The 17,526-nt window shown below is 32.7% G+C and overlaps 1 protein-coding gene across 1 annotated transcript in view; it reads right to left on the minus strand.

The window, feature by feature from the left end:
• The window catches only part of LOC106638117 (programmed cell death 6-interacting protein-like), a 463,402-nt gene that overhangs the window by 227,492 nt on the left and 218,384 nt on the right, over nt 1-17,526 (minus strand). Inside the window, exon 7 of the mRNA XM_089592473.1 lies at nt 4,538-4,679. Within this exon, the coding sequence (XP_089448599.1) occupies nt 4,538-4,679 (142 nt within the window). The remainder of the gene's footprint in view (nt 1-4,537; nt 4,680-17,526) is intronic.

Consider the following 17,526-nt stretch of genomic DNA (forward strand, 5'->3'; position numbering starts at 1 on the left):
GTTACCGTTTATTTAAATGTCAATATAGAAAACTAAATTGAGGAGCTGGAAACGAAAAGGGCGCATAAGTTGAGAAACACGTAAAAGTATTGTCCAAGGAGTAAATTTTTCAAACTCACCATATCGATTTTTAAAAAATACTAGCTTGTATAGAATGAAAATCCACACCTTTTTTACATTTACAACTTTTTGAATCAAGTCGTACTTTTTGAGATAAAAAATAAAAACCGCATTTCTTGAAAACTCAAATTCAATCACTTTTAAAAACATAAATTGCTGTTTCTCAGTCAATTATGATCGAAATTGTTTGAAATTTAGTACGGGTACGTGGAATGCCTCAGCGCTGCCGATGAATTAATCAGATTTAGTTGAATTTTTTATAATTAATTAATATTTAATTAGAAGTAGGTAGTGCACGGATTACGAAGGTTGTCATTTTCAATGACATAAAGTGTGCGGGAAAGTTTCAGCTTGACAAAACTTTCAGCGACAAAGTTGTTCCTCAATATTCGAAGAAGTTTTCCTAAAAGTTTCAAATCGATTTATCAAAAAACAGCCGAGATAGAGAACTTTTTGTAACAACGTGCACGGATGCTAGGCAATAAGCTGTCAACGGCGTGCAGCAGACGGCCTAACCTGATGGTGTTGTTGAGCTGGGTGACCGCCGTGGCTCAGTTATTGTCAGCTGTGCACGTTTTATTTTTACGAAGTTCTATATTTCGGCTGTTCTTCAAGAATACCTACTATACGCTCCTGAAATGAATAATGTGAATGATGAGTACCGTGGACGCAAAAGGATAAGAAACGAAAAAAACTGGCAATCAAACCTGAAAAAAAGAGCTAAAAATGAGGTATATATTTACGTTTACGTGTCTGTTCATACGTATTGTTTTTTTACTCATTTTTTTGTTGAGCATTCACGAAATGCTATGGAAATTTGTGTTCATATATAAGTGAATACCGTTTGATATTTTATCATTGATTACCTGATGTTATTTATGTTGCTTACTTTGCAGGGTAAAACGTATGAGACTGTTTTGGGTAAAGAAGTTCTCGAGAAATCATTTGAACCTATCGCTAGCTGTTGTAAACATGAATGTTTTAAAAAAATTGCCGTACAATTACAGATTGGTAAACATATTGATTTTTGGTCACTGGGCAATTACAATATGCAGAATGTTTATTTATCGAATTGCTTGAAATTACGCGATCCTTGTACAATAAATCCGAGTAATAAATCCCAAAGATTAGTCATATGGACTTATTTATTTCATACGTCAGAAGATGTTTATCAAGTTTGCCAAAAACTTATTCTTAGTTTATTTCAAATTGGAGAAAAAAGATTAAGAACAGTCCAGAGAAAAATATTAAATCAAGATAGTTTCAACGACCAAAGAGGGCAAAAAAATCTTCATAATTCAAAATTGACGGAAGAAGTGAAGCAGTTAATTTTATTGCATTGTGAATCGATTCCACATCGTCAGCCCCATTATTCATACGAAAAGTCTTCATTGAAGTATTTTGAAAACCCTACCGTTAATTCAAAAAATTTATATGAATCGTTTTTGACTTATTATACAGCTATAACTGGCAAAGAAGATCCTCCAATAGGAGAATCATCTTTTGCAAAATTTTTTGATCATCATTCGGGCTTCTCTTTTAACTTACCAAGGTCAGATGTATGCAACATTTGTTTTGAAAGTGAAACTGCTGGTGCAATCAGCCAAGAAGTTCAAGTTCATAAAAATAAGGCAGCAGCTTATTTTAAAATGAAAAAGCAGTTGATTTCAGAAGAAAATGCTTTGATTCTCAAGTTTGATTTTGCACAAAATCTTCCTTTACCCAAACTACCTGTTTGTGATCAATTTTTTCGTCGATTAATGTGGGTATACGTGTTTAATGTTTATGTGCATAAAACTGACGTCAGTTACATGTTTATTCTACCAGAAGGTATTGCTAAGAAAGGTGCTAACACGGTTTGCAATTTTGTTTCATTCGTTATCAACAAAGAATTTAAGCCTATGATTCATAAAAAAATTATTCTCTTTTCTGATGCTTGTGGCGGTCAAAATCGTAACTATATGATTTTAAGGTTTTTTTCTAGCTTAGCATCAGAGTTAAATATTGAAATTGAATATTTATACCCTGTTCGAGGACATTCATTTAACCAGTGTGATCGTAATTTCGGTCTATATTCACAGAAAAAGAAACATTTTGAACGAATTGAAACTCAACAAGAATATGTCAAAATCATCGAAAGTGCTCGAGAGCCGCCGTTTATTATCGTGCAAGAAAAAGAATATCAACTAATAGATTATGAAAAAATATTCAAAGGTGACATAAAAAATTTGTACATCAGCAAAGCTTTTCATATTAAATTTTACGTACAAGGAAAGGTTGATATCTATGTAAACTATGACAATTATTTACAATCATTTACAATAGAGCCAATTATTAAATTTGATAGTATCAGCTGCGTATCACCGCCTATAGTTGGTTTAGCAAGTGAAAAAATAAAAGATGTTGAAAGTTTACTCAAGTATGTTAGTCCACAAAGTAGAACATATTTTATAAAACATTTTGATGAAGAAGGAAAAAAGATTGTTAAAAAAGACATTGATCAAGAAAATAAAAACAAACTGAAAACAGAGCCAAAAAGAAAAAAAAAACGAAGATTCTATTAGCCAGAAAAAAAAAATTAAATTGAAAAAAATTGTTAAACGGAAAAAAAGCTTAAAAGCAGCTGGCAAAAGCAAAGTACAAATTAAGCGTGATCATAAAAACATAAAAAAAACATAAGAGCAGGAATTAAAAAGTGATGAGCAGTAACTCAAGACAAAAAACAGATTAAAACAGATGTTAAAATCAACAGAGAATTATTAATTAAAATTACTTAGACAGAATACAGTCAAATTTTAATAAAATAGTTAAATGAAATTTTAATGATTAAACTAAATAAAATTATTCAGAAAAGTTGCTTACTATAGTATTGTCTTCAATTCTTTACAAGATTTCATCATTTATATTATTGATTTCAGGAGCGTAGGTATTCTTGAAGAACAGCCGAAATATAGAACTTTGTATAAATAGAACGTGCACAGCTGACAATAACTGAGCCACGGCGGTCGCCCAGCTCAACAACACCATCAGGTTAGGCCGTCTGCTGCATGCCGGTGACAGCTTATTGCCTACCATCCGTGCACGTTGTTACAAAAAGTTCTCTATCTCGGCTGTTTTTAGATAAATCGATTTGAAACTTTTAGGAAAACTTCTTCGAATATTGAGGAACAACTTTGTCGCTGAAAGTTTTGTCAAGCTAAAACTTTCCCGCACACTTTATTTCATTGAAGTTGACAACCTTTGTAATCCGTGCACTACCTACTTCTAATTAAATATTAATTAATTATAAAAAATTCAACTAAATCTGATTAATTCATCGGCAGCGCTAAGGCATTCCACGTACCCGTACTAAATTTCAAACGATTTCGATCATAATTGACTGAGAAACAGCAATTTATGTTTTTAAAAGTGATTGAATTTGAGTTTTCAAGAAATGCGGTTTTTATTTCTTATCTCAAAAAGTACGACTTGATTCAAAAAGTTGTAAAAGTAAAAAAGGTGTGGATTTTCATTCTATACAAGCTAGTATTTTTTAAAAATCGATATGGTGAGTTTGAAAAATTTACTCCTTGGACAATACTTTTACGTGTTTCTCAACTTATGCGCCCTTTTCGTTTCCAGCTCCTCAATTATACAATTTCTCAGTTGCATAAGAAAATATAGGTGGGCTTAAACTGCTTTCGATGATTTCAATGTGAATAGAAAAAAGATTTAATGTAAGCTATTAGATGAAAGATATTTATAAATAAGTTATCTATCATTTTAGTTATGTTAAAGAAGACTGTAACATAAAGGTGTATAATTTATAAAATGTCTACAATTTCTAAGTCATTACATAGTAATCAAACACATTTATAAACTTTTTTATTAAAAAAATCATGGATTACCAGGACTACTAAACTATGGGTCATTTAATGACACCTACCCTGGGTGGATGCCTAGTATATCCATGATTTTAGCTGTCCCTAGTAGCATTTACATGAACTAGAGAGTTGGAAAATAAAAAAAAACGTAATTAGCTTAATGCATCTTAACTTGAAATATTGTAAACACTGTCTGGTATGAAGTAGTTTTTTTTTCTTCTTCGAAAAAACTGTACAAAGAATTTAATAATTATTTTGCTGAATCAAAAAATTAGAATGTGATTTTTTAAAGTATCAAACACTTTCTGTAATCGTGTCACGAAATAATTATAAATATAAAGACAAAATATTGTATTCTAACAGACAAGAGAAAGCCATGGTTTATCTTAATGCAACGCATATAAAGACAAAATATTTTATTCTAACAGACAAGAGAAATACTTTTGTTGGACTAAAGCCATGGTTTATCCTAATGCAGTCATAATATGTAAATTTTGTGTGTCACCTATCTTACAATCTTATAAATAACATACATAATTACTGTTTTAACATACCTGAATAATGGGATGGAATATTTATCGTGTTCAAATTCATTTGTTGACTAAAGCTGTTAGTCAGATCTTTCAATAACTCCTCTTTTTCTGTTTTTCGAGCGAAACAAAAATCAGATACTTTATTTTGAAAAATGATGAGTAGCTGAAAGTAAATATGAGATGATTTTAACATTCACAAAGTATATGGACATTTAGAAAAATATTTAATTTCTTCCTCAGGTTTATTTCTATTATCATAAAATTTATGAGATAAATCAAATACTGATCATGTTGGAAGGTTTAAAGAAAAATAAAAATATATTAAAAAACCTTTTAGAATTTTGTGTGACTGGGCCACAAGTATTCACAAAACTGCCACTTTATCAATTAAAATAAAATTTTAATTTTTAATTGATTTTAATTATCATTCTTAGTATTTGAAGCTAATTTAAGATATTTTAAAACAGCTAAGATACTGGTAAAAAAATTTCAGTGATCTACGCTTTCATACACAGAATAGAAGTCTGAGAAATTTCCACCCGTGTGGAGATAGAACTTGCAGCAACTTTTTTCTTGAAGTTCAATCACGGTGGGTTGGCAACGATAGATTGTATACTATGGATTTATATTGTTTGCAGGGAGACCATAAGATTAAGGACCTAATACATTGTAACATCGGTAAACTAAAATTACTAATAATTTTTTCCCTGCTCATTCCTTAGAAATTCTTCATGTTGTTTTAAAAGTATTTTGTGCAAAGATCAACGTGCATTGGAAAAAAGGTGAATCACCTACAAGTTACTTGTACCTGTAGCACAATTATAATTCATGTACATGCACACTGGCTCATGCTGACCAGAAATAAAAAAGAAACAAAGTATTTTTCGATGAATAAAAATAAAATAACCGTAGAAAATTAAAAATTTAACTGAGAATAGTTGAACTGAGATATAATATTAAGTGATGATATAACTTTCAATTAAGACTAAATAATTAAAATGACTTAGTATTAATACATACAGATAAAGTGAAAATAATAGCAAAAGCCAGAATCGTCACACACAGTTAGAAACAACCAGTACACACTACACCACTAGCAAGCAACTACATTACATGTTAACTACGACAAGCCTGGTAACCAATTTATGAACTTTCAAGGAATAACCCGATTTTTACCATTTAAGTTCACAAGCTCATGATTTACCGAGTGACCCTTTAACATCACATTAATAATTCCATAAACATACTGCTATAGTCGAATTTATAATTTAGTTAAATTCTAACACTTTTCCGAATGTAAAGGAAAACGGGAGGTTCACCCTTCCCCTTTCCCTGACTCAGAGATGTCAAGAGAGATAGAGAGAGAGAGAATCTGTCCTTCTACTTCCAACACAGGTAACGGAATTTTCGATTCCCCAGGGCACTACGAGCCGACTCCCTCTCCAACGACTAACAGCGAAAAACATATTGACTAAAATTCTACCAAAATTCCGTATTATTTTTGCAACATTATAAACAGTCAAAACTACCTGTAAATCTCATTATGTTAACTCGCGATAGGTGAAGTACCATTATTTTTGTCATTATTGTTACTATTATTATTATTATTATTATAATTATTATTATTATTATAAATATTATTATTATTATTGATATTATTATTACTATTTTTTTAATAACAACTACTACTAATATTACTATTATAAGTTATTATAGCCACGGCCACTGTTACTGTTATTTAAGGGGATTTAGTATATCATATTAACTTTCTACTTTACCGACTTTCCTATAGTAAAAAATTATTGTTAATAAATAATTATATTTATTAAAACCCAAAATGATGAGAACAGCCCCTAAGCTGGTACTTTCCGGATTCAATGAAGCTCAAATTCAATGCAACCCGTTGCGAATTGAGAGAAAAAAGTTACATTTTAAATTGTGCACACTGACTTACTCTTTTATGATCACAAAATGTAACTTTTTCTCTAAGTTCGCAACAAACTCTATTAAACTTAGGCTTAATTGTTTCTTCAAAGTACCAGCTTGGGGGCTCTGCTCATTATTTTGTGTTTATATAGTTATATAATTAGTTATTAACAATAGTTTCGTATTATAGGGAAGTCGATAAAATAGAAATTTTAGATGATATACTGGATGCTCTTAAGTATAAGTGATAATTGGTATATCGTAACACACCGATGTTTTATTCACCCGAGCATTACTTGAATTGTTAAGCGATTTTTACCGCTCTTTTTGCAACGAGTTTAGTTCAGTGAATGAACGGTGCTTAGCGTTAGTAAATATTAATAGTATTCTATCTTAATGTCAATATTAAGTTATATCAAAATTGCGTAAAATACCAATGTAAAAAAAAAAGAAAGGGCAAGAGTAAGTGAATCACCTTCCCTTCTCTTGACGCATGTAGGAGAGCAAGCCGGATATGGGAAGTGCCAATTTTTGAGTGAATGAACTGGAGTAGTTCTAACCAATTAGATTTTCTTCAAGATCTTCCCTTGGTAAGTTTTCCTGCGTCGTTCTCAAACCCGCGGGTCACCGAGGTCCGCTACTCCTGATAAAAAGGCCCGAAGGCTCCGAAACTGGACACTCTCTTAATTTTTACCCCTCGAACGGTAGACTGAGTAGTTAGAGTCTGCTTCTGCTACCTCTCAGTCTACTACGAGTTAAGGACACGGTTTTTGTTTTAACCTCGAACGGTTGACTGAGTAGCTAAAGTCCGCCTCTGCTGATTCGTCTTCCACGAGCGCGGTTTTAATTTCAGATACGGACACCTCACTCTGGTTCACCGCGTGCATAAGTTGTTTTGGGTTTAAATAAAATGAAGTGTTCAAAATTTGTCACATTTTTAATTAATTTTTCCCTTTTTTCTTTCCGGCGCGGGCATAAACACGTATACACCATTACCCGCTACAGTAGTGGTACCCGAGGATCACCGGAAAATAATAAATTCGAACGCGCAAACTATTACTCGCCACATTAGTGGTACTTGTGGAATGCCGGCTATTAAATAATCTGTTGAATTATACGTAAAAACTAGAACGAATACCATTACTCGTGGCGATATTGGTAGATTCTATTAGGGTCCCAAATTAAAACATCGCCCCCCCTTCCTACGTAACCCCTAGAAACAAAACTTTGCTCGTTACGGTACTGGTAGTTTCTAGGCCGCAAACAGTCACCCATTCGATACGCCGCTCCGTGTAAAATCGACAAACATTAGGCACGCTGTAAATAAGTACACCGGAATACTGCACAGCAGTCGCTCCGAGTCGTGTTAAAACAGTCGTAGCCCCTTTGCAAATACCCCATATCGTTTAAATCAACTATCCTCTAGCCCCGCTTCCCATTTACGCGCCCAGGGTGAGTCCCAAGTCATTAAATGCAAGCTTAGACTCAAAAATAAATCGTCGCCTTAAAATGTTGAATCAGTCAATACAATGACTTCGAAATCCCTATAATCCATACTATGATCGTTCTTAATTATTTCTTTATTGTAATATTAACTTAACTCAATTCAATTAAACATTGTTTAACATAAAAACTCAAAACTAAGATTAATTTGAAGATACATGAAGGACAGACACACAGATGGTTAGTTTCATTCAGGTCAAACTAATTTGATTGAGTTTTTTTCTTCCCAGGTATTGTTTGTTCAGATCCCTGGGGGTACGTAAGCATTGCCCACTTTAACTTACTCAGGGCTCCTTCGCTCCATAAGCATATTCTACAGTAGAGTGAAACTTAACCACTGGGATATACATAAAGGTATTATTATTTCAGTAGAGTCAGTAATATACAATTACCGTAGTGTTGTCTTAATTGGAATAAAAATTATTTTATCTGGTAATGTAATCATTGTTGTACATAGTGTTTTGCTTCGTTAGATACATTTATCTCATATTTACATTTTAACATGAAAAATAAGATATTTTTTTATAATTTTTTACTTAGATGATAAAAAAAATGTAACAGCTTATTAGAAATAAAATTCTGAATAATTTTAAAATGAAAAGTTCTACAAAACAAAATTTATAATGCCACAACCGTTCTGAGGTTGGTCCGAAAAATTACTTCATATTTTCATCAGTATGAGTCTTAATAGTCAGTAAAAAATTACTAACTTGATGAAAAAAAAATTCCTTCATTCCAAATCAAACCGGCAAGCTTCTACTTACTAGAACAAAACGCAAATAATTTTACCATCAAGTACTCGATTCTACTTTCATTTTGTCAGCTTAAATTGAATAAAAAGTATTCACCCAGGGCGTTTAATTTAGAAGATGACTTATTAGAATCATGTGTACAGATATACGATTTTACCTATAGCAGAATTTTTACAACGTAATAAGATGACACGCTACATTACACCTTAAAATATAAGCAAATCATGTTAGACCTTACATGACTACAGGGGCACAATAGCCTTGGTAGCGCAATAAGTAATGTAAGCTTTTACGCTAAGCATTTTTGTAGCTTCACAGCAAGACAGTAATATTTGGCAAAGAGACACCTTACAGTTACCTTACAACTATCCTGAACATGGCAGGTACTTGTGAGAAACTCACTTACATGTAGGGACACTTGGTTCAGCTACTGCACCAGATATAGTAGAGCAATGTTTGAAAAGATGGCTATAATATTCATGATAAGGCACAACTCGTCCTTTTCTAGGTACGAGAAAAAATAATTTATTCGTTTACAATTTGTATACATGGTTGAATAAGATGTGCTTAAAGTTATAAGCTATTGAAGCTGTTCTTCTCAGTGCGCTTGGCACACTAAACCTTTAGTACTTTAAGTAACAATAAAAGTCGTGAAATTTAATATATTAAATGGTTATGTATTCATTCTTTTATTTGTTTGTATCATAAAATACTTCATAAATTTCTATATAAATTAATAGTAACAGATTCGAATTTGTTTAGTTTATAATAATAAATATTATGCTTAGATATCATCAACTTATTTTACCTGTGACTACAGTTTTTAAATGCAGAAAAATAGTCTTTATTTATTATAAATATGGGTAAACTATAAATACATTAATTTTTTTAATCAAAACAATCAGCCAAATATATTTTTTTTTGTTGGTACATTTTTTAGAAGCAAACAATTTTCTGGCTGTAGCCGAACAAAAACGTTTTTTCTGCCTAGAAAAAGCAACATAAAATATGACAAGCTTCTAATTTATTTCTATCCAAGTATCCTGATCTTTCGAAGAGATCTTTTATTAGTTCAATATGTAGAAAAAAGAGATATTAAAATACTGTATGTTCATCAAGTATTTTCAAGTATAATTTTAAAATTCCTGTCTTTTACGGAGAATAATTAATTAAAAGTCTCTATTCCAACCATTTCACCTGACCGTTGAACAATAGGAAATATTATAAAGGAGTTAAATGTTTCAATGAGGATGGCGATAAAGATGCGATGTGTAAAATATGTAGATGGTATTGTTATGTCGGCGCAACGTATTATTTAAGTCTAAGCTTTCGCTTAATAACTCGGGACTCACACTGGGCACGTAGGTGGGACGCGGGGCCAAAAGGTTATTATATTTGTTGTCTGAGTATTTGAAAGGGGGCAAGGACGGCCGTTTTGATTAAATTGACGCGGTTGTCAAGCTATAGTGCGATGCACTCGTTCGCGGCGCACCTCGGATTTATCGAGGATACCCAGTGCGATGTGTCGAATAGTATCTCGTTCGCAATCTAGAGGTTACCAGTACCGTAACGACCAAAGGTAGTTACACTCTAGAAGTTACGCAAGGGGGTAAAATGGTTTAAGTTCACGACCAGTCTAGGGGCCACCTGTACCATCCGGAGTAAATGTGATTGCCCTAGACTTTAAGTGAGGAATGATTCCTTTATTTAATCTCGTAGTGTAGTATTTTACCGACACCATATTTCTAACTCTAACAAAAACACGTCCACGTTGAAACTGAGAGGAAAAATAGACTTTTCCACCCTCGGGTGGTTTTGGAAGGCTGGTACTTCCTTGGGCAAAAAAGCAGTTTTCCGATACTCGTTCTAAAAGTCTCCTTTACGAACCTCGTTACGGACCTGGCCTTCTGCTCGGGCCACAAACCTCTCGGTTCGCAAACAAAGACTTTTCAAACTCGTAGAGAAACTACTATTTCGCAATAGTGTGCGGAAAATAGGTGTTTTCCGCACTGATATTAGTGTGGATAATTGATTTTCCCACATAGTGTGCGGAGAAGGTGTGTGGCAAAGATTTTTCCGTACAGTATGCAGACAAAAAACTTTGCCACACACCTTTTCCGCACACTACTTGAAAAAATCGATTTTCCACACTAATATCAGTGCGGAAAACACCTATTTTCCCCACACTTATTGCGAAAAAACTTAAACACAACTCGTGTGGGACGATTTCCCGCACTCGTGTGATAGACTCGCACTCGTGGCCGGTGACGATAACTTGTGCCGTGCGATCACACGAGTGCTACGCAACTCGTTCCCGTCAACTCCGGCCACTCGTGCGAGTCAATCATGACTCGTGCGGGAAATCGTCTTTTCCGCACTTGTTACGTAAATAAATATGTCACTTTAGTATTTAAACTTGACATACTTTTATTTTCGGTATAAAATGTACACGTGCCGAACCAGCGCGAAGTGTCCGAGATCGAAGATTTAAAACCGCACTCGTGGAGGACCGTGAGATAGCAGAGGCGGACTCTAACTATCTAGTCAACCGTTCGAGGGTGAAATTAAACTGTAACTGTCTCACTGTGCCTCCAGGCACTTTTTATAAGGAGTAGCGGACCTCGACCACGCGCTGGCTGGAAAACAACGCAGGAAAGCTTGCCGCTGAAAATTTTTGGGGAAAAGACAATAGCAGAAGATCTAATTGGCTGGAGTTGCTCTAGTTTAGCCGCTCAAAATTGGCACTTCCCACTTCTGGCTAGCTTTCCTACATGCGTCAAGAGAGTGGAAGGTGATTCACTCACTTGGACCCTCCCTTTCTCTTTTACATCAAGATTTTACAGATTTTCCATGTTATATAATATTAACATTAAGATGACATATTGCTAAAATTTACTTAGACTAAGGATTGTTCGTTTATTCAATTTAATTTATTTCGACAAGAGCGGTGAAAATCGCCCAATGTTTCATGTAGGTGTTGACTGAATAATTGTTCACTTCGTTGCTATATTAATAATAGGGTTAGTAATAGTAATTTTTACACATCAATAACTATAATAGTTGCTAGAGTTGCCAGATACATTAATCAAACAAGTTGAGAGTCGGAAAGAGTAATTGTTAACAGCGGTCCAACCATTTATCTCTGAAGAAGCTGTAGTTGTGTTAGCTACGAATGTACTTCGAAATGTTAGAAGCATGATCCATTTTTATTTTTTCTTTGCTTACTCGTTGGAGAGGACGTCGGCACGTGGTGCCCTGGGGATTTGAAAATTCCGTTACTTATATTGGCTCGGTCGTACAAACTCTCTCTCGACATATCTGAGTCAGGAAAAGGGGAAGGAGCTATTGTTGACTGTTGGCTCAACTTTCCCGCTTTCCTTTACATATTGAAAAGTAGCAACATTTGTCCGGATTACAAAAATTAGATTTTTGCGAATGGTATAAAAATTCTATGGTGTAAGAGGGTAGCTTGGCAACTCATGTATCAAAAACGAACGAAAAACTAATAATGTTGCTTTGTTAGGTGTACAGTAGTTAACATTATTACTCATATTGTGGTTGCTTATCAGCTATACATTAACTCTATCTTAGTCTACTTGTCTTGGTTCTTATATACCGGTTCTTATTAACTGTTCCTAGCTGACATTTTGCATCTGTTAGTTCTTTAAAGTTATTTTGTTATTTTATGCTTTGAGAAGTATTTCGTTTGATTTCTTTTCCGGTCAGCATGGGCCAGCGTGCATGTATGTGAGTCATACATGGTCGTAGTACCTTAGCTACGAGCAATCTTGCAGGTGATTCACCTCTTTTCAGATGCACATTGGCCCCTGCATTTAGTGCTATAATCGGCATGGAAAGTGTTGAAGAAAAAAAAATTAATGTGGATTTACTGATGTTACAGTATTTTCACAACTCCTTATCAGAAAATAAGTAAAACTTAACCAGCGAGTACTAGTACTGTAGTAATAAAATATAGTACAATTGAAATGATACGATTTATATCGAAATTTGACCGAAAAAAATCTATTATAACCAACATGTTTTAGTAAGTTTGGAGAGTCAAAACCTCGATAGTGTTTTAGCAGAAGGAAGAGAGCTGCGCGCACATGCGCGAGCACGTGTGCATGGGACACTAGAATTTTAAATCAACGTTTAATGCTTTTAAAAAATAAAAATTGAACTAGCAAAAGGATTCTCAAAAAGTTTTTACTAATTTAATTAGGTTTTACTTTCGCAAAAATCTTAAGCAAAATTGTTACTTTAGAATCTATGAAAAATGTCCAGGACACTCAGATTTTCAAAAGTGTGTATCATGTAAGAAAATGGGGTGTTTAAAAAAACGGAGTTCTTTTATATTTTATAGAAAGTCAAAATTCCTAAAGTAGGCCACGTACATCATAAGTTGGTTTTCATACTCCTTTTGTAAGAATATTAAAGGCTTATAGCTTAAAACTATTATCCTAAAATGATTCTGCAAAATTTTTTTTTTTTTGCTGAGGTTATTGACAAATTACTTTCTACGTAAAGTTTTCTTAAAAATGCGATTATTTAGCAAGTATTTTATGAAACTTTAAAAAATTTGAATACCAGATACGAGAATAATAAGAAGATACAATAAGACATTCACTTTGTAAAAAAAAGTTTTGTGTTTATATAAAATTTAATTTTTCATTCACAAATTTAAATTAAACAATGTTCTCGGTTAGGTAGGATAACATTTTTTCATGTTTTATTCCTTTATCCTCAAACTAACGATCTGCACAAAAAAAATTTCGTGATCTTCAGAAAAAAAAATTATGTATTTCTTACCACAGCGGCATAAGCGCTACCACCACGCGTGCTTTTGCGATCTGCTGCCCGAACGCCTCGCTCCCTCATATCATGTTAAAAGCATCATGCAATATATAATATATGATTTACTTATTTTATTTAATTTCTTTATAATAATTCGACAAATTATTAAAAACTTTTCTACCAACATTAAGTAAGACAACTTCGGTATGATCGAAAATAATCTTACATTCCAAATGGTTTTTATCGAATGGCTTACAACTACGATACTTTCGGGTTCTGTTAATGAGCTAAGAATTAGAAGAACGTGACGCTAATTTTTTTTTGTGTTTTTCGTATTTCATCAACGAAAAAAGATGAAAACTAATTTTTTTTTAATTTACGAGCCCATTCATACAGTTATTATTATATATATGTTTCTTTGCCATAATAATGAGTAAAAAGTTCTACCCAGCTTAAGTACCAAAGTCTACTGACTGGTATAAAAGATTAAGCAAATTAAGCTAATTTTTATATTGCCATGCACATGCGCGCACTGGCTCGGTTGGCTGGTTTGTGGGACGGCACGCGAGAGACTGCTGGTTCGTTTGCCAGCCAGTGCGCCTCTCCCGAGCAAGTACCTCTGTGAATTTTCACACGTGCTTTTTCACTACGCCATGCTCCTTGTGAAAAGATGGGCGACGTTCTCGCAAGAAAACTGCCTATCACCTAGATTCTTCGCTGAAGTGGTCTTCGTGAAATCATTACCGCACGAACGAGATACAACTGTATCCAATAAATAATGTATAAATCAAAACTGTAACGAATAATTTAGAGTGTAACCATTACTTGTAACATGTAACAAATATGGTGTAACGATGCACCTTACGGTACCAAGGCTATACGTATTTGTTAACAATAAAGGCTAAAAAATAAATATACTACGTTAGTGGATATTTATTAAAAAAAAAAAAATATTGTTATGCACATGTATACCCCTTTCTAAAAAGTAATGTAATTTCTTTATATATCTTGGTCTGAATTTTTGTTTTAAAAATTTTAGCATTTTTGAGTTATAAAAATATACTTTAACAGCATCATTATTTTCGTACTCAGATATCAATCTATGATAGTAATTCATCAGATACATGAATGCAATGGTAATTTATATTAAAAATCTTATTTTCTTTTTTTTTTAATTACGTATGTGTGTAATATTATCTAATCTTTAAACTTATGTTGAGATTGAATGAAATCTTAGACGTAAAATGCGTAGTTCTCAGGAAAGTATAAAGTAACAAGAGATAAATCTTTTTTGAGTACATTTTTTATTTGTTCTAAATGAGCAACTCATGATTTTGCAACTTTGAGTTAGTCATTGACTCTTAAAAAATGTAAAAATGTATGAATGGAAAGAAATAATCGTAGGATGTATAAATTACTTCACATCAGAAATTAACACCTATCAGTTGTAAGCCATACATAGTAAGAAACTTCTTTGATATTGTTATCTTTTTAAGATTTCTTCAACTCTTTGATCAGTTTTCATAGATTCAGACATACATTCTAACTTTTAAAAAAGCATTCAGCAGTAGCTTCCTGGCGAGATCTATTTTTCAATAAACTTTTGATAACTATTTAGAAAATTAAACCCTTGACGGGTAAATTCTTCTTTTAGTCCTCTTAATTTAAGCCAAATATTGCTGTGAATTTTACAAACGCATACGTTGCAAGATTCCTTGGCACCTATTAAAATGCCTTGTTAGGCTCTCAAATATCTAAATGAAGACAAAGAAATGTGGGATCCTGCATATTTATAAAGAAATCATCATGCACATTTTTTTAATCTCCCAGAAATGAACAATTCTATAATAAAAAAAATGTCGTTTGAAATACACGTTGTACTTGATTCGATTACAAACTATAATTTTTGAATTTATAACTTTTTGTTTCCATACTAAAAAAAGCTTTATTGTTTTTAAATTTTTTTTTTTTTTCTTTTAACTAATATAGAAATTTCTATAAAAATATATAAAATAAGGAACATCATTTTATGTTCACGTTTTCAGTTAACATCAATAAATTTAAAATCTTTTATTTCAGACGAACCGTAGCAAAACTGCTAAAATTTTTCAATTTATTACCACCGATGTATTGACGGATAAAATTTTAATATGTTACCAACAAATAAACATTTTATTTTTTGTAGGTGTAATCACCATAATTTTTTTTAACAGTGGCCACAAACTTCTTTCTCTTGATCTGAAAATAATAATTTTTTTATCAATTTTATAATTAATCGACGGCGATGACATACAAGCCCTCATATAGGCAAAAAACAAATAGATATAGCTGTGCCCTTATTAGGAACGAGATTATATAAAACATAGAGCAGTAACAGAGTTTTATACAGCTTACCTTATATATTTTTACTTCGAATTTTTTTTAAAACTCAGTCGCGAGGTATTGACCTTTATACACACAACACATTGATTCATACTTTTATTTTAAGTAATAAGAAAAATAATATTTTAAAACCAAAAAAAAAAAGTACGTGCTGTTAAGACCTTAGAAATCTTCCCTGTCTTGAAGCAGTATTTTATACCGTACAGGCATAGTTATTTTTTAATTTCATTACTGACAATAAATACAAAGTCTTACGTACATGTGAAAGTGCTTATGATTACACCACACATTTTATGTTTCTAACTTTGAGTTTTGTGTAGGTTCTATTCAGAAGATGTTTTTTTAAACAACTTTGTCTTGTAAGAAAGGCGACTTATTGAAAATTTTTATTATAAATTTTTCGATGGACCAGTAAGAAGTGTCAAGAATCGGTATGCAGAATTTCAGCAAAATCGGTTTAGTAGTTTTCGCAGTTAGCGATTAAAACGTATTTAGCAACTTTGCTTTATATATTAGTAAGATAAAATTTTGACATTAAAAAAAAAAAAAAAAAAAAAAAAAAAGTGATGTTAAGATCTTTAAGACTCTACATGTTTTAATGCAGTATGGTATACCGTACAGGCATGATTATTTTCCAATTTTATTACAAAAACGTTTTTATCGTCAAGTTTTACGTAGGTTCTAATTAGTCAATGTTTTTTTTAGATAATCTTAACTTATAAGAAAAGCAACACCTTAAACATTTTTTAAATAAATTTTTTTACAAATTATTAGGACTCAGCTACAATTATAAATAGTTGCTTTTAATAAGTCTAAGGACGATTGACAGCAAAAAAAATTACTTATCTTAAGAAAAAAATTAGAATAAAATTAAAAAAAATTATAACTGCTGTCAAGAGTACAAGTACTCTGTAAAAAAAAAAAAAATTTGTCAAGTATGCTTTTATACGTTAGAGTTTTGCAAAGATATATTTTGGTAGGTCTTGACTACAGGTAAATAAACTTTTGAAGCACAACTTATGTTTTTTTTTTTTATTGTAGCAGGAAACTGTTTTTCTAATAACCAATCGCTTATATTTTTGCATAAAACCACACATTTTACGAAAAATTTATTTACTAGGCTCAGAGAAATAGCTCAGTTTTCAACATCTTTTTCCGCTCTTTCTAGCTCTCACTAGCTGATGTTTGTCACATAGTTGATATGTTTTCGTCTTGGCATGATTATGTATCCTCTACATAGCTGACACGAACGTAAAAGCAAAGCGGAATAGGCAACAGCTGCTTCGTTATCTTTTTCTAAAAATACAGGTTCGAACGAAAAAAACACACACACGCCCAAACTCTCTCTGTACTAGCTTGTAGCTAATGAGTGCGCTTGCTACACGCACTGGCATAGCTGGTCAAAACTTGCATTCTCTCAGCCTCTACATTGCTGCTTTGCTTCTTCATCTTTTCCAGCAGTTAGCAGAGATAAGTAGAGAGATTGCAAATGCCAATGCTACGATGTGAGACGATTTGGCACTGATCTAGGCGGCCCGAGCAAATAGGCATAGGCGCACATTTTGGAGATACGTGGAAGGGATATACCGAAGTTGCGCATACGAGAAGAGAAGTGGAAGTATTGACTACAGCTATATAGCTGAGCGTACAGTC

This window comes from Copidosoma floridanum, unplaced genomic scaffold, assembly GCF_036245765.1.
Source record: "Copidosoma floridanum isolate Cflo_tuat_1 unplaced genomic scaffold, Cflo_Japanese_pri ptg000017l, whole genome shotgun sequence".
Taxonomy (NCBI): Eukaryota; Metazoa; Arthropoda; class Insecta; order Hymenoptera; family Encyrtidae; genus Copidosoma; species Copidosoma floridanum.